Raw genomic sequence first — 23,051 nt, 5'->3', positions numbered from 1 at the left:
TAAACGTCACCAGTATATATTATGTAGAGCTAGCTTCCACTTGTAACAATGAATACAGAGCAACGCTTAATCTATGTAAAAATAGGGTATATACAGTAGGTGTAAATTTTACACAACATGAAAATCTCACTCAACATCTGTATAATTTGGTGAGTTAAGTTTTCAAGGTTTTGGTTGGCGTAAAACAGAGCAACCATAGATGAAATATTTTTCGTACGCAAGCCTAAATAATCCCTCTCGCATACTTAACCAAAAGCAAATTCGTTACATGGATGAAATTGAATAAACCGAAGCCATACTAATACGAATGATGACCACTAGACACAAATTGAATAAACCGAAGCCATATTAATACGAATGATGACCACTAGACATGTCACTGTTAAGCGATTAAAGAAAAATCAAAGTTGAGGAACATCTGCTGATCAGCTTCTGTTATTATGTGTTTATCCTTTGCTGACGAAAAGCGTGGTTTTTCTTTGGTAAACTCGTCGTCAAAGTTCGACACGTCTTCTGCATTTTTCTGAAACGTTTTTTTTTTTAACAAGCGGATGGGAAGGTATAAGTAACATCTATTTGAAGAAAAATATAATATAATAATATAATAAAAATATAATATAATATAAGAATATATGTTGCAGGCATCTCCTAGGCTTTGTGATAAAAGAAATATCTTAGATATTAGTCTACCATCTGCAGATAGTTTTAGTTGTGTTTTTCTGCAGATATACATCTAAACTCGTCCTTCCTGCGCACAAACAACTGCGACAACGTGGCACAACCTTGAGAAGCATATGACACAGAAGTCACGATTATCTGCAAAGACATAGTCTAATTAAGAGATGTGCGATAGTCCTACGAGTTACAGTCCGCGTAAAATGTATTGCAGAAGGGCGACGGAAGAAGCGCAGTGCTCCCTCTCCATACAGAGCGACAAAGTTCCCGGAGCTCTTATTTTCCTTCTTCGCAAAATAGTTTGTGAGTTTGAAAAAAGCAGTTTGAAAAACGAAATTCATCATTTTTGAACTAAATGCAACTTCGAATCTAGTCATGCATACCCTTGCAGCATTTACTGTCAAGCTTGATTCACGGAGGCGGGACAAGAGGTACTCGCGAAAATCAGCTGACCTGCTTTCAGCGCCGTGCACTTCCGCTTAATTACAACTGCCGCTCCACTAGCTAAACAGCATCCACTGCCGTCTTGGATCACCTAAACCCCCCTCCCCACTACCCTCGAACCAACGCGGCGTGCGATGTTCGCGTTGTGATGGGGCGATGGAAACCGCGAATTTGAAAGGGAGAGAAGTGAAAAACGGGTTGACGCGACAAGTTCTGACATACGGATATAGGTAAACTGAGGATGAATTATAGAAGTCGACCTGGGCGCAAGTGGATGGCGCCAAATAATGTTTCGTGTGTAACTACACACCATGCAGGCAATTACGACATGATAAAATAATATTTTCTGACTTCGATTTTTATCTCCGTCATATCTTCCTCTACTTGTCAGGTGTGTATTATTTCTCGTCATTTCTCTCTAGTTAAAGTTAATTTGTTAGCTTGTTTGTCTCATGCATGCATTTTGTGTACGTTTGCATACAAGCTCCTTTTCTGTGGATTTTTCTCAGATATACGTTGCGTCCTCTAATGCGTGCTATGACATGCAAAATGGTAATTCCATCGGTTTTCTTCTTCTTTACGTTTCTTTTCACATATCTTGCTGTACCTTCTGCCATCCTTTGTTGTCGGATGTATATAATCACGCAAACAATTTGCTCTGGAGAAGCTTGATGTATACTGACATTGAATCCAACAAATTTGATGGTTTGTGTTGCTACTGATTGGCTGCATCCGAACGCATACAGCACACGCGTCTTGCGCACAGTCTGAAATGTCCAGGACTGGCTTCCTCTTAGCCTACTCTGCTTTGCGTAAGTGGGCGCGCTAGAGAAATATTGTAGAGAATTTCTTTTTACATATGATCAGTTTCACATCTTATGCAGTTTCCTGCAGTGCAGAAAAGGTGTTTGTATCTGAGAAAAATCCACAGAAAAGGAGCTTGTATGCAAACTACATAAAATGCATGCAAGAGACAAACAAGCTAACAAATTAGCGAGAGAAATGACGAGAAATAATACTCACTTGACAAGCGGAGGAGGATATGAAGGAGATAGAAGTCAAAATCAGAAAATATTATTTTGTCATGTCGTGAGTGCCCGCATGGTGTGTGTAGTTACACAAGTGGCGTTATATTCGACGCCATCCACTCCCGCCCAGGTCGACTTATATGCTTGTTAAACTGAGCACTTATTATCGGAAATTAAGGATAAGAAGTAAATCATTCTATGTAATTAAAAGATATGTCGTCAGAAGCGTAACTCATCTAAAGTGGATCGTCTAAATGGAGGCGAAATGATCCACCCTTTCAACTTGAGCCTTTTTGTTTTTTAGTGACATTTTATACGGTGGCAGGGTGAATGATAAGAGTGATATGCGTGAACTACGTTGGCATCACTTAAAAACTCCACGCAGATAACGGTTATAACAAAAACGTGTTGCAGAAAAAATAATAACACGTATATATTTTCAGAATCCCATAAGTTCACACATTTCACGCCCTATCTGTTCTACATAAACTCGCAGTGCAAAAGTATGTGTTCGACACGATGTCTTTCAACGACTTCAGTGTTCAACTCCCAACTGTAACAACTGCATGCACAGCAACTTTATGTCCTTATTACTTTGCATACATTCTTTAAGCTCCTTTCTACCTTTTATATTTTATCGCTTCATTTCTATCTGTTCTCTGCATAAAATCAATGTGACAGGTTGGATATATTAGTGGTGAAGAGAGACATCTGTGTCTGTCAGAAACGTTTAGGTGCTAGAACTGTGCTTAGGTGCTGTGCATGTTTGTGAGGCATTAGTCGCGCCTCCCCAGGCGTACGATGCCAGTTTTACTTAGCCAGATTTGCGAAAAGAAATACCTAGAAAGCGAAAAAAGTAAAGAAATATAGTATGACATCGAACAGTGTGACGTTTTTTTAAAAGCACATCCCTTGTATATTAAGAGATGAGTGACTGGTTTCCATCTCACAATTCAGGACAAATAATAGCAAATGGTAATAAACACTTCCACTCACACTTCTAAGAGCTATTTCATCTACGTGAACTTCTAAAACAACTCTTCTTAATCTATCGTTTCAAACAACTTTTATCGCTAAGTGTTTTCCCTTTTTGTTCGTTTTAAAAAGCATCGTAACAGCTGCCGGCGCGGCGAAGAAATGCATCGTGAGGTTGCCGACAGAGTCCACAGCTGCGCGGCGAAATGGACGGGGAAAGAGGTGTGGTCGGGGCGTCAGCGAGACATAGTACAACAGAACCGATCAGGTTAATGTAGCGGTTGTGACGCTCTCAGAAGTCGTGCAACTATCGACGCGAATTAACATTCTGGATTACCGGAGGCACATCATACGGGTACCTCTTGACCTTTCCCCCTGATTCAAAGAGGCAGGCACAAGAATACATGCGCAATCCTCTGCGCATACCGTTATTGATGGTGCACAAAGTTTAGCAATCCAACCGGATGCAAACTTATGAAGCGCATGCGATCCAATGCAAGAGGTGACTAATGCAGATATGTTGAACACGACAGCAACGCCCGACACATAGGACCATTAGAGAAGGCGCAACCAAAAATCCCCACCATTCCCGTACCTACATTTTTAAGGAAGGTGTAGGAATATAATAATTTTTGGACATTATTTTCCGCAAACGTACATGACCAATCACTGACGAAGTTAGAAGAGTTCAACTACCTATAGTCGGCTCGCGCTGGGGAAGCACGCGATGTAATTAAACGATACACCGTTACAGAGGATAACTAAGATTACACAATCACGCTGCTGACGCACAAAGATATGGGGACAATTCTAAACTAATAACAACGTTACAAGCTCGTCTAGAAAATGCAAGGGCAGATAACTACACGATCTAAGCGCAGAGCAACCTTTTAGAATATGTCATCCCTATTGTGACGCAACTAGGAAACCGGAGGTTAGTCTTAATCGTCCATACCTTACGCAGAAAGTTGTAGCGAAGTTTACCCTATCTATCCAACGAATAATACTTGAGCGTCGCTGAGGTAGGAATACCAACGAAGGCGATTGTATAATGCAAGGTATTCTAAAGGATCTTGATAAGCATATTACCAGAGGAACGTATTCACGATATGGTTGAAAAGAATGTAAGCAAAGGCGACGTTGTCTGCATGTGAAGTCCACAACGACCAAGGACCAACAAACCATATTGCTTGTTCTGTAAATTTGAAGGCAAAAAACCTGCATATTACATACGGTATCAAACCATATCAGAACGACACATCATGATGCAAAAACGCAAGTTATGCCTCAACTGTGGGAAACCAGGTCATTTCCTCAAAGAATGTAAAAGCGAAGGATGTCGTACAAAGCAAGGTAAAAAAAAAAAAACAACGCGCAGCAAACCAAACATATTCAACGCTAATAGATCCTAGTAAGAAAGCAGGAGCAGGGAGGATCGAAAATTGCACATACCCACTCAGTTCAGATGTCATTACTGGCTCAAACGATCAATTATTGCAAGAACCCCAAAAAGAAAACATGGTTCTCTGCAATACTGATTACAAAAGTAACTAATTAGGAGACGTGTTACTTCTGACAGGGTGTGCTCAAATTTGTGATTTTGACCCAAAAAAAAAAACATTAAAAGATGTAGAGATTCTCCTTGATACTGGCGCAGACAATTCGGTTATCACTGAACCACTGCACGCAACTTAGAGCTGGATTTGTCATCGTCGCGCAAGTTCACTACACATAATTTCGAGACAAACGAACCCAAAACTGCTGAATGCAGAATAACTACAGTAGACCTGTTGGATCGCGAAAGGCAAAAGCATCCGATACAATTATGAACGACTCCAATACTCACGGGGACCGGGAAAATGACACATTTAACGGAAGAGGATAATTCGTTCATAATGCGCAACGGCATAAAATTGTCCAAAAGAACATGGGAAGAGTAATCGATGCCACAGGTCCTTTTAGGGTGTGATCAACGACAAAAACCACTCGACAGCCTGGGCAAGAGGCTGAGATTGGCTAACGTCCTCACATATGAAGGGTCCACACCTTGATAGACCAGTGCTGACAATATTGCACTTGTTTCTACCCTGTCGAAGGATTTCTCGTATTCGACGCAGGTTAACACAAAGGATAGGCGACATTGTCGACAAACCTCCGTGACTCACAACACGGTTTGGATGTGGTCCACGCAGTTGAAACACTGAAGGAATGCTTCGCTTCGTCCAGCGCGCTAGATATGCATATGCGGATGTCCTTGTTGGATACCTTGTACAAGATGGTCAGCAAGCATATCGGACGGTAACTTGTCGGACATATCGGACGAAGGTCCTCTCGCTCACCTTATGGATAAGAACAGTTTGCGAACCCTTTACTAGTTTGGAAGTTTCCTTTCCTTCTGAAGATAGGACCTCATAAACGCTACTAGAATTAATTAGATGAAGCGGATGACCACCAGCCCGAAGAAAGTCTGCTGATATAAAATTAAGTCGGGGGGCTGCGCCAGGCTTCATGCTGTTGGTCGCGACTCGCACTTTCGGAGGGAGAATCTGTGGTGGAGCTTCACCAGTGGAATTTGTTATTATGATAACAAGCTTAAAAACTTGCAAAAAGCATCCTTTTGGTGAAAAAACAGCAACGAAATCAAAAGGAGACTTACAATCTGGGGCACAAACTGAGGCTTTATCTCTTTGCGGAGTAGACGATCCCATTCCCAATTTATATGCTAAAATTTAACAAATCATATACATTAGCCACACAGAAACCAATTATTAAGACCAAAGACTTTCGAAATATGAGCTCTATCAGAACTGAAATAAAGCAACTAATACCTTGAAAAAACGCTGCATTTTGACGTCTTCGGCATCTTTCTCCCCCGCTCCTAATCTTTTTTCGGGATTCTTCCTCATTAGCTGAAAAATACTACAGCTCTTCCAATACATAGTTAATTCGCAAAGAATTTGGAAGAATAGCTCTAAGAAAATGGTTTTCTAAGCTGAAAACTTTCAAACTTCATGATAGCAAAAATAAAGTCTTGAAAATGCAGTTCTAAGGGAGAAAACAAAGCAACAACAAAATTACACCGGTACGATATTTCAAGGACACTTTCAATAGTAAATAAAAGAAGTATGCTAGGCTACACTATGAGAAAAAAATTTCTCTGTAGCAGTCAGAAATAGAGGAAACAAAGCAGTAACGTACCCTTCGCATTATTGAAATGCTTTCGATTGATAAAAACCGCGGATAGCGCACTTCATCATTCACTATGCTGTCGAAAATTTCTTCTTCGTCATCACCACTAAAAGGAGGCTCACCCACCTAAACCGTGATGCACAATTTGAAAACAAGAAAACATAAAATATAAAGAAAGCGAAATCTGACCAGCATTTCGAAAATGAGAACGCCTAGACCCCACCAGTCAATAGCACGAGTATAAGATGATTCGGTTAGTACTTCCGCTAGAAAAGAGAGAGAGTGTGCAACAGAGAATCAATGCATAAAGTTAGTTTTGTAACTGCACAGAACATACGTGCAAGGAACTCCGGCGTACCACAGAAGGTACTTGTTTTGTCGCAGGGTCCCATACCTTCTTTGCAAAGACCAAAGTCTGCAAGCTTCACAAACCCATCCTTATCCAGAAGCAGGTTGTCTAATTTTAGATCCCTAGAAACAATGTCGCGCATAGCTGTGAGGAATTCAGGAACATTATCAATTAAAAATTTGAAAGTTGTGTACTGGACCTATATATAATGTTGTTTTTATGGAGAAATTCAAGGCCAAGCAGGACACACGCAGCATTAAAACAACTTCTTTCTTCGCTGAAGATATCGTCATGAATATGTCGCATAAGATCACCACCCATGCTGGAAAAGTGGAATTATGTGATCACGCCGAGAAACAATGTCACAGCTACAACCCAAACTACAATAACCTGTACTCCATTACGAAGAATACGTGCTCCGCAGATTGGAAACACCCGAAAGAATTGACAAGGAAAGGATGACGTGAAACAGTAGCTACCTGGAGTATCCTCTTTAGGCGTAAGTTATTGTCAACGATATACTCACAATATGTTCGACGTAGAAGAATGTAAGTGCTTGTATTGAACAATTGAAGTGATTCCTTTGAGGATAAGTATGTGGATCAAAACACTAACACAAATGTAGTGGCATGGAGCAATAAATAAAAGAATATATCTCCTAGTGGAAATGAGACATCCATTTCTGTAAAATTACCCAGTGTCGGCAAGACGATGCTGATTTTCGAACGAGATCTCTGCTGCGAAGTCATTATTCTAGTGTTACAGTTACAGAACTCCACTGTCTCACGCGGAAATCCAAAAAGGAGCTTGACCTTCGTGAACAAAGACGGATTAAATTATCCTTCTAACGTGGAAATGCGCTGCTCCCTTTTATAGTTCTTATTTAGGTGTGCTATAAATCACAGCCAATGCGAAAGGTGAAACTTAATATACTGCTGATCTTCACATCTAAATGTAAGACCAACTCCAGAGTATAGGTACTCGTTCCTAGCACCAAAGGTTCAATAGTGAAGAAGCTAAAAAAAAAGTGAAGTCATGCCTCACCAAGGTTTTACCGCTTCAAAGTGGCGTGAGATCCCCCTTGAATTGTGATACACAGTGGAGGTATTTTCCTCGGAGTGGTAGCCCAGGGAGGGAAGAAGTTCGACATTTCCGACTTATTCGGAAATCGGAACTCTAGCTAAGAGAAAATCAAAACTAAGATTCTCATCGTTTTGGCAAAACACCTCCTAGTGGATCGCAAGATGGTTTTTTGATCCATATAGGTTGCCGACGGCCTGTCAAAAAACATGATCATTGACCTCAGATCCGGATGATTCAAAAATCTGACACAGTGCCGAAATCTCGCGAATATGTTAGAGGCCGGCCAACATCCCAGCAATGCATGGCTCTATGGTGACGAACTCAATGGAGTCTGTTAAAGAAAAGCCACAGATACCATTGGAGACATCAGCGAAGCAGGCATTTACCCACCTCTAGCTTTACTAGTCTTTGCTCATTTCGAAACTTTAATAGAGCTTATTTCCTTTTTGGCATCAAGGCTTTGTAACGCTGCTACCCACAGATCCGATATTAACGATACGAATAACCATAATTGAGGCACAATTTCACTCAGCGTGACTATTGTATTCGTAATCAAATTCGTAATCATCAACGTATGCTAGGATCCCAGCTGCTGAAGTTTTAATGAGTGCAGGCAAGAAAAGCACAGAAGTTGTTTACGAGGATAGTTGTTTTCATAATAGTTTACAGTTTACGAAAACTCCAGCGAATGGTGCAGTTGGTTGGTTTTACTGGATTTCTGGACAAAGCTTTAAAGAAATGGGGTCGATACACATATGGTCCCGACAGCTTTCAAATTTTCCTACATTTTTTCTGTCGTCGAGAGATGAGGGTGCGTGTAAAGAGGTTCCCCGCAGATTTTCAAGCATGTCCCAATCATGCCTCGGCGGAGCAGTTAGCGATGGTGCGTATCCTAAGGAGATTCACCTTCGTTGCCCCCGAATAGCTGACTCTACCTACCTACCGTTAATCATACGCTGCATCACCGTCTAGGATATAATACACGAGCTACGAAATTTTTAGTTGATTTTCTTGAGCTCTAGCCAAGATTGGCATTGATCTTCTTTTATTAAATAACAACTAACGTTTCGGCGTTATCGCCTTCGTCAGAGCCTGGAAAAAATCAAAGCCATCTGTGATTTATCCTTTCAAGGGCCTTATCACCCTATAGAAAGCATTCAAACGATAGGTAAACTCAAACAGCAACACATCAACTAGTGCTTACCTCATTCATTAGATCTGATTATGCAACAGGCCACCCCACGTACCACAACTACGAGTCACAAGGGTTTTATATAGGGACCTGTCGAACCGCCCCGTAAATCAAAACCCGCACAGATTTTGATATGGGGTTAGTTCGTTTGTGATCGCAATGCGCTCATCCTTCCTGTTCATTTTTGGACTTTTGGCGGTGATCCTAAATGTCCCCAGTGTTCTGCGTGTTGTGATCTCGGACTTGTAGAATACTACACTAACCTCTACCTCTACTTCAGAGTTTTGATCATATATTCTACGGTGTGGGGTGGAGAGTTTAGATTTTGCGAGTCCATCTAATCCTTTTTCCCTATATAGTCGCCACCGCACAATGTGAATGTGATACGATACACCACTTCTGATACCATGCAATCACCCTCTCTGCCATAAGAGCAAACCACGGAGCTGCGAGTTGTGCAGAGTCGGTCATATGCACGATTACGTACCAGTTGACCTTTGAGATCCGCTGGAGGTATATACACAACCCCACGTCACTCTCTAGACCCGTTTTTTGTAGACAGCTCCGTGCCCCTCTCCTTACATCATGGGATATGTAAGGTAGACAGAACAGGATCTTTTCTGGGCCGTCCACTACCCTGCATCTTTGAAAGGGATCTCCAGTTGGGTACCCATTGGATATAGCCACTTCATGAGCCAAATGCGCAGACTATGTCTTTCTCCTGGCTACTCGATGTCACTCTTGCCTCTTGTCGCCGTCCTGTACATGTTACCTAGACAGATCTTTTCATTTTGAACTGAAATATAGTGGATTAAGATGTTTTTGCCACTGGGTTTTCGAGACTATTTAGTCTTCCATCTCCCAAGTAAATGTGCACATTCAAGAAAGCCAACCAGTTGTCTATCGGTCTCTCCCTTGTGAACTTAATGTGCGGACACTGCTGCTTGAGAAGATTGAAGCACGTGTTTAGTTCTGCTTGTGTTGAGCAGACGACGCAACAGTCATTTATGCAACGATAATACAACAGTGGTTTGCGGTTTATTATAGGCTTTTCGATCTTGGACATGGAAAGAACGGCGAGAGTGGGTGCCAACCTTTGTCCCATAGCTAAGCCTCTAAGTTGTCGGTAGTACTGTCCCGACTATCGGAATACAGAGCGATTCAGGCATTTATTTATTGTTTATTTTCATTCAGTGTCATGATCTGTCTAGTGCTCAATCAGTACATGTTCAACGAAGCCTGGCGCTGCGTGAGCAGTTCGTGAACGGCCTGCATCGCTACATCGTTTGAAACATTCGTAGAGTGACGTAACGTCAATGGACTCTATTACACATTCACGTTCAGACGAGATACTGCGAGGATGTTTTAGCAAGTTGTTAGGACTACTGAGGTGAGCAGAGCCATATCTGAGCAGCTGATTTAGGATTATGTTGAGCAGCCAGGAAATTCTGTCTTTGGGGCCCCGATATCACAAATGATGGGTCTCACTTTAAAATTACGTGGATTGTTCGAAGCGAGACCATTTTCAATCAAAAAATCATCAATTAAAAACCACGTTTCAACATGCCAAGATTCAAAGACAGTCGAACATGGGCTGGTACTAAATCGTTTTGGAGAATCAGACACAGCTATTAAGAATTCTGTGATGTGAGGTGATCTCAAATTTGTAACTGTACCCGAAACACGGGAAACCCTCACGTGCAATATGAGAGAAAAATGCACCCAATAGCTTCGAATTACGTATAGAAAAGTTTCGTTGAAAAAGCTTGCACTGCAGCTTTCAAAAGTGACTGGAATGAGGATAATCGTTATCCTGTCCCAAGCTTCTTTGTACCCTAATTTATTTCTGGACAGAGGGACCTCATATATCTCTGACCTCTTGGAAGAAATAGAGTTCACATAATAAGATTTCTAGACTTCCTGAAGATAATACCTAGACTAAACCCGCTCCCGTTCTCTCATTCTTCTCTAGATATTTCTTTTCTCTTTTCTGCGTCTCCATGAGCGACTGCAGCGTGGCTTGGCCGAGATATGTTCGTTATGTTTATACCGAGACATATCCACTAGACACATGAGATCTCGGAGACATTCGCCTAAGATCAGTCGGGACCATCTTTACCGTTCCCCGTGAGATGAAGAACGAATTATTTGAACAACTCTACTCAAGTATCAGGCCGTCACATGAGTCTCCTCCAACGTCTTTGATGACCTAATCTTTCCCGCGCATGTTCAAATGTGTTATGGTTCAGTGAGTGCGAGGATTGCACCCTTTAGATTTTCAGCTCGTCCTACTGTGGTGTGAACATACCAGCCTATCGTATTCACTTTTTCTCTTTAGCATCTATTGGAATCAAATCTAACACTCTTTTAATCAATCTGTCCTCTCACAATGAGATTGACCTATTTAGTTTTATCCCAAGTTCTCTCTAGCCATTTGACCTACGAGAGGACATGGAATCTTTGTGTACAAACATCCGCTTCGTAACGCTGACCTGCCGATCGCTGTCGAGCGAACTCCAACGAGTTGCTGTGTCCAGACTGCTGCAATATCTGCATGCGCCGCTTTCTGCATTGCAGGAAACGCGCATCAGAGGAGGTCTCGTCATCAGAACTAATCATCAAAACTACATTACATATTGCGGCAATGCTGATGAGAGGAAACTAAGAGGCTGCGCGGTAGCTGTGAGGAACGACTGCAATAACCTGATATAGGATTTTGGCTTAACATTGTCAAGAAGCGCTTTTGTACGACTGTGGAAGCATAGAGGACACAAACTCTGGATCGTAAATATTCACGCACCTAAGCAGACCGCTGAAGATTATCGCAAGAATGGTTTTTATGACTCAACACGCTGATATTCAAAATAACCAGCCAAGAGACAGCTATCGTCAGAACTTATATTGTATCGCAAAGATGGATTTCGAACAGCAGTGCTTGAAAAATGGTATTGTCCCGCGCAGCAAACGTCGGACAACAGCAGTCGCCTGGTAGATCCTTGTAACCAGACGAACCTCATCATTGCACCCAAGATTAAGAGGAAGCATCGACGTCACCAGCTTATGTGAGAAGGGACAACCGCTTTAACACCAGAAGAGCAGCGCAAGCGGAAGTAGATAACTTTTAAACTACAGCTCGACTACGTTTTGACAAGGAACATCCCTTGTCGAATATCTGAAGGTCTAGAGCTATGTGGGAGGTGGCATTTGATTTCGATCGTGTGGATAAATATTGAAGTGCGGACCAAGAAGAAGCTTAAGGACGCCAATTCTCTCATCAGTTGTATACAGGATGCTGCAAAGAAGACGCTCCCAATTTTGAGTTTCCCGAAGAAGTTCGCCTGTACACCTGCGGAGACTAGATCCACATACAACTCTGTGTCGCCCGCACTACTGGGGATGTGAGCCACAAAACGCGTCTGAGGTGAAAGTTGCTTCGTTAGCTGAAATGTAGTTGCCAGAACGAATGGACTTCAGGGGCTAAGGAGTTTTAAAGGGCAAAGGAGGACAAAAACCCAAAGAACGCCTATTTTTGAACAGTTTAGCGGTAAAATGAAGAGATGTTCGCCTGTCCTCAACACTGTCAATGGAGTCACTGTCGGGCAAGCAATCTTACCTATCTGGAGAGAACATTTCAACATCTTCCTGAATCGACAAGCGCCATCAACCACTGAACTCGAGCATGTCCAACGACGAAGGTACACCGCGGTCAGCGAGGAACCACCGACAGGGTCGGGAGTTCTGGCCTCTGTCAGAAAAAAAAGAATGAAAAATCTGCCAAAGACGATGGAATGAGCGCAGAAATGCTGAAATCTCTTCCTCCTTCTGGAGTCCGTGAGATGACGATTTACGATTAACCTCGCTCTCATTGATAGGCCAGTGATTAAAATGCGGCGGGGGTACTCGAAGTCTTATCCAGTAAGCCTTCCTAGACTTCGAAGCCACTTTCGGCTCTCCTCACCGAGGCGGTCTTTTCAACGTGCTTCCGCCGAGGGTGTTCCAGGAAAGTTCTTTCGCCTAATCGAGGACATGAATAGAAAAACAACCGCTTCGAGCACCAGTCGGATCTAGCTCATCGTTCAAAGTGGAAACGTGAGTAAGATAAAGGACTGTCGTGTCGCCTTTCCTGTTCAACTTTGCATTCGATGATATCATGCGAAGAACAGCTGAGCAATATCCTGCCGATAGCACCATCTGCACGTCCCTTGGTCGATCTCAATTACGCCGACGATGTAGTGATATTCGCTTCGAGCAGCGTCAAGTTGCAACATGTCGTCGACCTAGCGTCAAAGTTAACTGCAGCCTACGGTTACAACACCACCCTGATAAATGTAAACAGATATGGGTCTCCGCGAGACCCTCAGCAGGAATCAGGGTGAACACAACCAATTGAACTTATTGAGGAGTTCTGATATTTAGGTTGCATGCTGAAAAACGACAGCTGCTATGAGAGAGATATTCACTAAAGATGCGCTAGAGCCACTTACTTCTGCATTCAACTCCTTAACTGCCTGTAGTCGACTCCCATCAAGAAGTCAAGCTGCGAGTCTACCTATCCGCAATTCGCCCTATCTTAATCTACGGATCGGAAACTTGCGCAAAGCTGTCAACAGTAATGGAGAAGCTTGACTGCATAGAGAGAAAGCTAATTAGACGACTGTTATGTCCTTTCCTCGTCACATTATAAAGAGTTCATCTTATCATCTTGTCCCTGTTGTCCTGAGAATGTTCCCAGACTCAAACTGAAAAAGCCTCCTTATCGTAAAAGAAAGTTCTGGACGGAAGTAGTGAAGGAAGACTGAGGAAACTTGGCAGCGACAGGCAGTTCAGGCAAGACGTAAAGTTTCGCGGAATATGGACAGCGACGGATTGATAGATTCTGTGCGAGCTCAAGCTGAAGATCGAACAGGATGCCGTTGATTGATGGCAGTTGATGGTGGCATCATAGAAGATGGCGATGCTCGACATCACGGAAAGAGGAACTGTTTAGAGGCACGCTTGGCTACTTTTGGCCAATGATGTGCCATGACGAAGAACTTTACTCAGAAGTGGGTATGGTGTACCGGCGGATGAAGCGAGGAAAACATCACCATCCTGCTCCGCGCTCTAAAGTAGTGGCAAATAGTCTTCGCTTTCTTTTCCACATTATAAGGAGACAATCAGATCGCCTTGTCCAAAGTGCTTTGGGGATGCTCCCAGACTCAAACTGGAGGATGCCATCCGGAAGTAAAAGAAAGTTCAGGACGTAAGTAGTGAAAGAAGACCTTAAAAAACTTGGCACCGACAGGCAGTTTAGGCGAGACATAAAGTTTCGCAGAATATGGAAGAGCTACGGATGGGTAGATTCTGTGCGAGCTCTAGCGGAATATCGAACACGATGGGCTCAGATATGTTCACCTCGGCGAAGATGCAGATAAGCCGTATTAGGCTATAACATCTGCCCTCTGTTTAAATGAAAAATATGGATTCATATGATAGAAGATATTAAGGTGTTCGGAAAGTATCTGCCGAAATACGGCAAAATTTCAGAACAACACAACTTTTTAACAACATTTTATTATTCGACGAAATAATCTCCATCAACATTGACAACCTTCTCCTAACGTCTCACAAGATCACAGATTCCTTTGGCGTAAAACTCCTACGGTGGGTGCGGTAGAACTTCCCATTCGAGCTCCAGAATTTTCTGGGAAGTCTTCTTCGCGATGTGAGGGCGCGTTACCGTGCAGCAGGCGAACGTTGTCGAGCTTCAGGTGCTCCTTGCGGATCTTGTCGGCTAGTCTTTGCAGTTGAGCGCAGTAGACCTCGGCAGTAACTGCCGTGTTGTCCGGCAGCAGCTCGAAACGGTAGATTCCATGAACTCCCCACCAGACTCTCAGCATGACCTTCTTCTCATGGATTTCACCTTTCACGAAAGGATCCGGCATTTCATCGCTAGCGCAACACGCACGTTTGTGGGTGTGGTTGACGTAGAGGACCCATTCTTCATCTCCAGTGAAAATGGTGTCCAGCCAGTCGAATCTGCGGCTTCTGGATAACAGCTGAGTGCAGATTTCCAGCCGTCTTTGGCTGTTGCCGTCGCTCAATGCATGTGGGAGCCACTGACCCAGCTTCTTCACCATTCCGAGAGATCGCAGTCCTTTGCTCATGGTGAACAGCAAACAGCCAAGACTGGCAGCAAAATACCGCACACTTCATATGGATGCTGCTCCGCCAGATTCTTCAGTTCGTCGAACGATATTGCAGTCGATCGACTGCGGGACTCATGTTCGAGTTTCTTGTTTCCGGCTTTGGAGCGCTGGAACCAGGCGCGCACAGACCGCTCGGAAGGGGCTTCAGTGCCGAATACTTGACTTAAGCTTCGATGGGCTCCAGCGGCGGGGTGGTCAGATTCGAACGCGTAAAGGAGTACGTGTCGAAAATGGGTAGAATGTTCCGCCATTATAGGATGAAATAGGCATGGAAGGAGCCAGATATGTTATGTGTATACAAGCGGTAGTGTCCTTATATAATACATTTAAAACGAGAACTTCCAGAACATCTCAAAAAATCTGCGCTACTGCGAAATTTTTGGCAGATACTTTCTAGACACCCTAATATTATGAATATATACACACATAATACGACTGTAGCGCAAATGGGAGGAGGTTGGACTGCTCCTGCGAGATCAATGGTTAAAAACCGCCCTACAGCCAAGCAAGACTTTCATTTCTCCGAAGTTGATAGACTGGTGCCCGAATTGTCTAGGGAGGATAAAAACACTGACTTCACACATCGGCTGCCCCGACACGGATTGATACACAGAGACTTCATTCTTTATAATACTGTACATATTCCTCTGGGTCGCGAAGACAGGACATTTCTCTTAATTCGGAGCTGCCAACACCGACTAGGTGTTGTGGGCGCCGGTCTAGAACTTCAGAAGACATCTTTTAAGCGCTTTGTGAGTAGCACCTTTTTGGACGCAGCGATATCTGCCTATGTCTCCGCTACGTAGCAGAACGCTGGAGGAACGGTCGAGTCGAATAGATAAGCGTGAGGCTAATTGTTCGTAGTTTCCCTGACATACACGAATGTTCTTAATATTTAGAGAACGTCCGAGATACAAATATGATGATGTCGTCAGAACGAAGATTCGCCAATTGAACTCCTTTCAGTGAAACTCCGTGATTATCCCAGGTCAGTTTTTTTTTTTACATTACAGACGTTTTTAAGTGTCTTAGCAAACAATTCCGATTAGACTGTCTACCTGAGAGACACCCATGCAGACCTTGACTCGACTGGTCTTTTTATAGAGAAGTCTGTGAGACGACTACGTTTTCGAGAATAGCTCCATTACAAAGGTACTGTTTGAACACCTCCACAGTTAACAGGATTGTACTTGCTGTGCACATTTCAGCTTCTGCGTCGTTATCCGATCACGCTTTGGAATTCTACTGTCTTATTTCCATCGACGACTTCGCCTTGAAGGAACATTTAGCATCTGAATTCTTTGAGAGTGTGTACACATCAACTCTAAACAGTTCCCCACAAAATTGCCTGATTACTTCGTGGATTTCAGCTTTTGTTTCCTGAACATCCTTTTTTTTTTGTTTTTCATCTGAGCTGGCAGGACTGATGATGTCGAATGATATTTCATATTCAGTCGTCTTCATATTTGGCGTGATCATCTTTTGCTGACAATGAAGCGAGAGTAGTTTCTTGAGTAATGCGCACGTTTCAATTTACGATGAACAAACGAGGGCCTCTGAAGCTGTTTGTTTCAATTGCCATAGACGGTCAAACTTTAGAAACGTGTTTTTGAAGTCGGCGGAGTGTTCAAGAGGTTGCATAGTGTCTGCTCCATCTCTGCAATGAACTTGCACAGTTCTTCGTATTCAATGGAACGAAACTTCGGGTTGAGAATGAATTACTCAAGACAGCAAATGTTGTCGTTCGTCTAGTTCTGATTTTCCCAACAGGTTTTCATTGAAGAGTTCCTCGAACAAGATGATCATCAGCTCCAAACTATTATAATATATCAGTCTATTCTATTATAATATACCAGCCTAATATATCAGCCCTATTCTCACGTCCTCTCTCTGCATCGCTTTCGTTTTATTCTGGTGTTTTCAGAAATCCGAAGTGAATTTATTCGCTGGGTCTATATGGTCTGAGGACATTAATATTCAAGCAGACAGAAAAAAAACGAATTTAATATCTTCTCGATTGAACTCTTCAACAAGAAGTAGCATACGGTTGTTGGACATCACTGGATCTGCCATGAAAGAATTTGGTTCTAGAACCATGAATTCCTTTCCTATGGAGCTTCGTAATGTTCGAAAAACGTCTGCGAAAAATTTTAAGTATTTTTGGAAATCCACTGAGCGTTCTCTAGAGAAAAAGCGTATGATGCTAGGAACGGCAACATAAATGCGATTGAAACAAATATGGAACATATTTGGCCAGCTCATTACTCGTCTTCCTATGTCAAAAGGCTTTTCAGCATTCACAGTAAAGAGTAACCAAAGAGACCAACTTCTCCCCAGACGATATCAGAAGAGATTCCCCATTTAAAACATCAATACAACAAGAAGAATGATAGCCACATCCTATCTTCTGATGATATGATAATGAGTGAATGCTTGCGGAACATGTCCACAAAAGTAGAACAGAAGAATGCTCGAAATCAGGTAGAATTCGAGAGCTCTCTGCAGGAATTTCGAGCAAAAACAAGTGGAATGAGCACTTAACAATCACCAATAATACATTTCCTTTCATTTTTTCATTTTACTACGTAAGATGAAGATCTTATGCACGATAATATCTCAAGATTATTACTCATCATATAGGTTGGATGTGACATATATCTTTTATTAAATTTGGGCTGATTTCAGTAGACGATCCATAAAGGACGAAAGGAACAACGTTCAATTAGTTGTCGTCACATTTCTTGTTTCTACCCAATCTAGACCATAGACTGAACGAAAAGAAACTGGTATATGGGACTCAGGGTCTGTCAGCTTAATATTGCAAGTTTATTCTGCATTTTTCACATTCTTCTTCAAAGTTCTTGTCGTACACTATGGAGACACTTTCTGGACAGTCGACAGATTCTTGGATGTGTGAAAAAAAAAGAAATTACAACAAAAAATCGAAGCGTACGAAGGAAGAAAAGAAAACACCACACCTCAAATATACGTTTTTCGACTAGAAGCGACTCAACTTCGTCCCTTCCGAGAATATCTCCCTTTTTAAGGATCTTCAGAGCATAATATGCTGACGTGGGCTTATACTGAGCGAGAATGACCTAAATTGTAAGTCAATGACAATGTCAAATCAATCTAATCTCTAATATACAGCATCAAATGGGAAGGACGAAGTGCAAAAGAAGCTCACTTTTCCGAAGTGACCCCTTCCCAGAACGCTAACCATGCGGAACATATCAATAGACAAGTTGGTGCCTTTCGAGATCACTGGAGCAGCAGGAATCTGCACTGTCGGTTTCGGTACCTGTGCAGTTTTCTTTTGAAGGCTCAACTAACGAAAAATAAACATTCGTTCATGTTAGACATTACATATCATTAAAAGTAAAAATAACTGGCGTATCAATCCACTTAGGATGCGCCAACGCGATTTACTTCAATTCGTAATCGTTGGGGTTTTGGAACGCGTGTTGGGATATACAATGACTTGCGGGGCCAGTCGATGATCAAGTCAGTATTCTTATCCTCCAGACAAATCTGGTACCAATTTATCGAGTATGATATGATGTGTCAAGTCATTGGTTTTATTCTCGTAAGACAAGGCTAGTACCAATTCATTGGTTGATCGACTCCGGAGGGATGAAAGGCTTAGTTTGCACTAGGGCGGTTTTGAACCATGACCGTGTGGCTACGCATTGACTACGCAACGGACTTCCAACCGACTTCGCCACACCAGACTCTTACATACTATTATACAATATATATCATATATAACAAATAAGTTATACAATATATCAAATATGTTATACATTAGAAGCTTCTGATGTTTCTGGAACTACTCTCTAGTAATGGCTCAGCAGTTCTCTGCTTGGGCATAGAATTTCCAAAGTCAAGCTTACGATGGGATTTTCCTAAGGGAGAGGATGGGTATTGCAGACTTCGTTTCGACGCCCGCTTCTGTTTCCGTGCGTCAACACGTAACCTAAATGTACGAAAGTGGCGGTACGTAGCTAGGTTTGCTCCTTACAGGAGCAATTTTACAGTAATTTTGGCAGAATGGAAAAACTGAGTTCTGCAGCGAATATCTGGCCCATACAATACAATATTTCTCCTTTCACACGTAATTTTACTTTTTTACAGTGGCAACAAACGGTCGAAAGTTAATCCTCGACATTCACAGTGATCGACCATGAGTTTTCAAGTGGTATAAATCTCGCCAGGTTAAGAACGGTTATAACATCGTACAGGGAGCAGTTTATGGAACACCTTCACAAAGTTTGCTTTACAAACATTTGTTTCCATTAACGGCAGGAAATGAGAATTTGGTAATCCTATCTATCTCTTACCTATATCCTGGAAGAACGCCAAATACCTGAGAAGTGAAATTAAGAATTCTTATAGAGACAAGCCTTCGCTACAGCATATTATATAGCGCTATAGCATACGCTATAGCATACATATACCGAAAATATAAACATATTTACATCTAGCCAGAACTGAGTGATTCGACACTGCTCGGCCAGAAACCGGAATTTCCTCAAGTATCCACATTGCAAAAATCGGGTACGATGTTTGAAAACCAATTATCATGTTTTGACAGAACATCTAAGCAAAACTCTAGATGCAAAATTTCACCTTTCCAAAAGGTTTAGCTGTTTAAATCTGAAAAATGGAAAATGTCCAAAAATGAGTGAAAAGTTTTCAACTAGCCTTATTTAAAATCGAGAAGAAAAGCCAAAGCTATTTGAGCGGCTGTATGCATGGATGTAAGCAATTTTTGAAGAAGAGATCTGGCAAACATTATAAGAGTAACAACAAAAAAGTAGACGTACGGACGTGTAGATTAAGGTAGAATACAGTTGTCACGACCACGAAACGGTTCACAATGTCTCATTTACTTTTCGACTAAACTGCTTGGAATTACCGTTTGCTCTTGGTGCATCAACAAGCCCGCTGATTCCAATTCCTGGCACCATCGCACCGCGCCAAAGTATCCGTCACACCCCATTAGATGGCAGCAGCCTACTCGATGCTGTGAGACCCCTCTCAACTAATTTTATCACTTTAAAGCGCCAGGCACCTACCTGAAGCCATTGAGACGGTTTCACTGCTTTCTAGTATTTCGTTATATATACCTATATGTATTTGTATATACGTGATAGAATACCCCCCTTATTATATTGCATGATACTCCCAGTAATGGAACCAGTGGAACTAGTGGAACTAGTGGACTCCTTGTGCCAATCTTGACGATGGGTGACTTAGCAATTTCTTGCTGATCTAAACTTTGACCGATGACGGGCTGCTTCGCTGGTTCTAGCCGTGTTCTGATCAAAATGTTTTGTCTTATTTGCACTCAGTTGTCAATACGAGTACAAAAGATCAACTGCTTGAATAAATAAAGGATAAAGGACAAAGTGTCTGGCGTTAATCAATCCGCTTGGGGTGTGCCACCACGTTCACTTCAATTCAGACTCGTATGACGTTTACGAACGTGTAACTGGTCTATACAATGACTTGCGGGGAGTAGTCGATGTCACGTCAGTGTTTTTATCCTCCCAGACAAATCTGGTACCAATTTATCGACCCCGGAGAGATGAAAGGCTTGGTGAGCACTAGGGCAGATTTGAACCTCCGATCGATTGTGCAGGCAGCGGGACCTCTAACTTCCATTCTGTCGCGTGTCTAACGAAAATTTGAGAAAGAAGTGAGACAGGTCCAAATGGTGCAAGGTAGATGACCCACCGCTAGAAAACAGTTTGAGAGTGGTCTAAAGGTGTCGAATTCATGCGCCGGCACCAAAAAGCTGTAAAATGAGATGGGACGGGTCCTGCGGTGTCAGATAAGTGTCTAGGTGCAGCAAAGCGGTAAAATCGGATGAGACAGATTGCATTGCTGCGTTAAGAACTGAGGAGGCTCCAAAGGTAGGAACTGGTGCGACGGCGCAAAGACAAGAACCAGCATAGTATCAGTAATTGGAGTCAGTGTAAGCACGCATGCAAATGTTTGCTTAGATAGTTTCTTATGGCTTACGTGAACTAACGTAAAACCTTTATCAGTATTATCCACGTCATTTAATGTCGGCACATCGTTTTGTGTTGATTGTTTAGGAAAAAGAAACTTATAACTCGAACAATGCTTCGAAACTGTGGTAAAACAATGCTTCGAAACTGCGGTAAAAAACGAATATAGATGTAAAGTCAAGCTTGAATATTCTTCAAATGTAGTACTAACGCCTTTAGGAAAAAAAAAACTTTCATCAATGTTTGGATCTAAAAGGGAACGAAAAAAGAGTAGTTATGGAAAAGATAAATCTAATTAAGTGTCACTACTTTTAATTTTTATTAACAAACGGCTGCAAGCGAAGCAAGCACCACAAGAATTCTGAAGTCCGACGTTAATCGAACGTTCAGACTGATTTTTTACAAAAAAAAAAATGGAACTAGCCACAGGTGGCGTCATATTGAGCACTAAGAAGTCGAAGTAGGCAAATTTCATTTCCTCCACAGCTTGCACATTGTTTCGCACTCATTCGTTACGGCCAATTCAGTGCATTGAAGAACCATCTGTTTATGAAGATAGCTAATTGGGGGTGCGGGTTGGTGATTTAGGTGAGAGGCTCAGTGACAACCAGGATCACGCGTGTGATGGGATCTTCCTATCGGTGGGTCGTAAGAGCGTTATAAGGATGGAGAGGGAACACAAAAGGGTGGAGGGATGCAGAGTGGAGCGGTAAGTGAATGAAGCACAGAATGACGATTGGAGACAATGAAACAAATGCGAGGTTCAGGGTAGTAACGTAGCAGCGGAGGTCCTGCGTATTTTCATGCAGTGTTGCTCACTGAAGATAAGAGGCATCACCCCATGAATCTGGCGTGGTATGGATTTTCGCCTGCGGTTCTTCGAATGAAATGAATTGCCTATCTGGGCGTCCCAATGGATTTTCGACAAATTGCAGGCGGGCGCAAAGGAGGACGTCGTAAATTAGGTATATTCCAACGAAAATCCATACCACGCCAGATTCGTGGGGTGATGCCCTTAAATGTTGAGTAAATTTTTACTATTTCAGTAGTAGAAAATGAGAATGAACGTTTCTTTGTCCTTCCAGATGCCACCATTAGTGGAAAAGTTCAGTATTTGTTGGAAAATGAAAGAGCAGGATGTAAGCTTATTTTAATTGCATATATTTGGAACAAACTCATAGAATCATTGTATAAAATATCGTGGGAAAGTTCAATTTTTGTGGTAATCGCTAGAGAAGATGAGAATGCAAGATATTGTATTAGATATGACTTACTGCACCGAGAGTCCGCCCCAAAATTGACGGTTTGGCAACTCTTTGTTGCTCTAGGCGGAGTTCGATGTAGTGGGTGTTGTGTCGATGGCTCACCTTATGCGTAATCATAAAGCTCAGGAGTGCGCTGGGATTTTCTCACCAGAGGTCGTAAGAGGGGTGTGGGAGCAAGAGGTGGTCGCAAGGAAGATGGAAAGAAGAGGAAAAAAAATGAAGACAGCAAAGAGGAAAGCAGGAAAGAATAGAATTGCATTTAATTTTGAGGAGTTCAGAGAGCACATTTTTTGTAGAACTACTGCAGGGTAGGCTCCATAAAATGCTGAATAACGACGCCCACAGTAAATTTCATAGAATACAGTTTTGCATGTTTGTAGAGACGGATTTTGTCCATAATTGAATAAATTCTGGTGTTTCCAATTTCCCTTGTTTTTTAAACATAGTTGGAAAAAATTTTAAAATGGAAAAAAAATCAGAGAAACTCTCTCATTTTTTTCCATTTTAGAATTTTTTCCAACTATTACGTTGGTGACAAATTAATTTCAGTTTCGAGGTATGTGTAAATAAAACAATTTTTTTACCCTAAATTATTTCGTCTCAAGGCAAACAACACATACCTTTTGTAGTTTTTTTTTCCTGCTAT

At 42.1% G+C, this 23,051-nt stretch overlaps 2 protein-coding genes across 5 annotated transcripts in view; both read right to left on the bottom strand.

Annotated features, from left to right (window-relative positions):
- Positions 1–382: 382 nt before the first annotated feature.
- The window catches only part of RB195_024433 (uncharacterized protein), a gene marked incomplete at both ends in the record, with an annotated part of 113,276 nt that continues 90,607 nt past the window's right edge, over positions 383–23,051 (bottom strand). The window contains 10 exons of one of the 4 annotated variants that reach the window (XM_064212207.1): positions 383–523; positions 5,779–5,844; positions 5,951–6,031; positions 6,321–6,437; positions 6,501–6,577; positions 6,649–6,782; positions 6,860–6,982; positions 7,051–7,139; positions 18,102–18,221; positions 18,311–18,424. In XM_064212207.1, the coding sequence (XP_064068087.1) occupies positions 383–523; positions 5,779–5,844; positions 5,951–6,031; positions 6,321–6,437; positions 6,501–6,577; positions 6,649–6,782; positions 6,860–6,982; positions 7,051–7,139; positions 18,102–18,221; positions 18,311–18,424 (1,062 nt within the window). Of the gene's footprint in view, positions 524–5,778; positions 5,845–5,950; positions 6,032–6,320; positions 6,438–6,500; positions 6,578–6,648; positions 6,783–6,859; positions 6,983–7,050; positions 7,140–9,352; positions 9,407–17,994; positions 18,028–18,101; positions 18,222–18,310; positions 18,425–20,041; positions 20,126–23,051 lie in introns of those variants that run through there. The other 3 variants (XM_013437217.2, XM_013437219.2, XM_064212208.1) reach the window with 3 other exon arrangements.
- On the bottom strand, positions 14,548–15,081 carry RB195_024439 (uncharacterized protein; the record flags this gene model as incomplete). Its single annotated transcript, XM_064212214.1, has 1 exon — positions 14,548–15,081. One exon carries the CDS (start codon positions 15,079–15,081, stop codon positions 14,548–14,550), a length of 534 nt encoding a protein of 177 aa, XP_064068095.1.

This window comes from Necator americanus, chromosome X, assembly GCF_031761385.1.
Source record: "Necator americanus strain Aroian chromosome X, whole genome shotgun sequence".
Lineage (NCBI taxonomy): Eukaryota > Metazoa > Nematoda > Chromadorea > Rhabditida > Ancylostomatidae > Necator > Necator americanus.
Note: the sequence above shows the minus strand (reverse complement) of the source record. Positions and strands in the feature narration are given on the sequence as shown.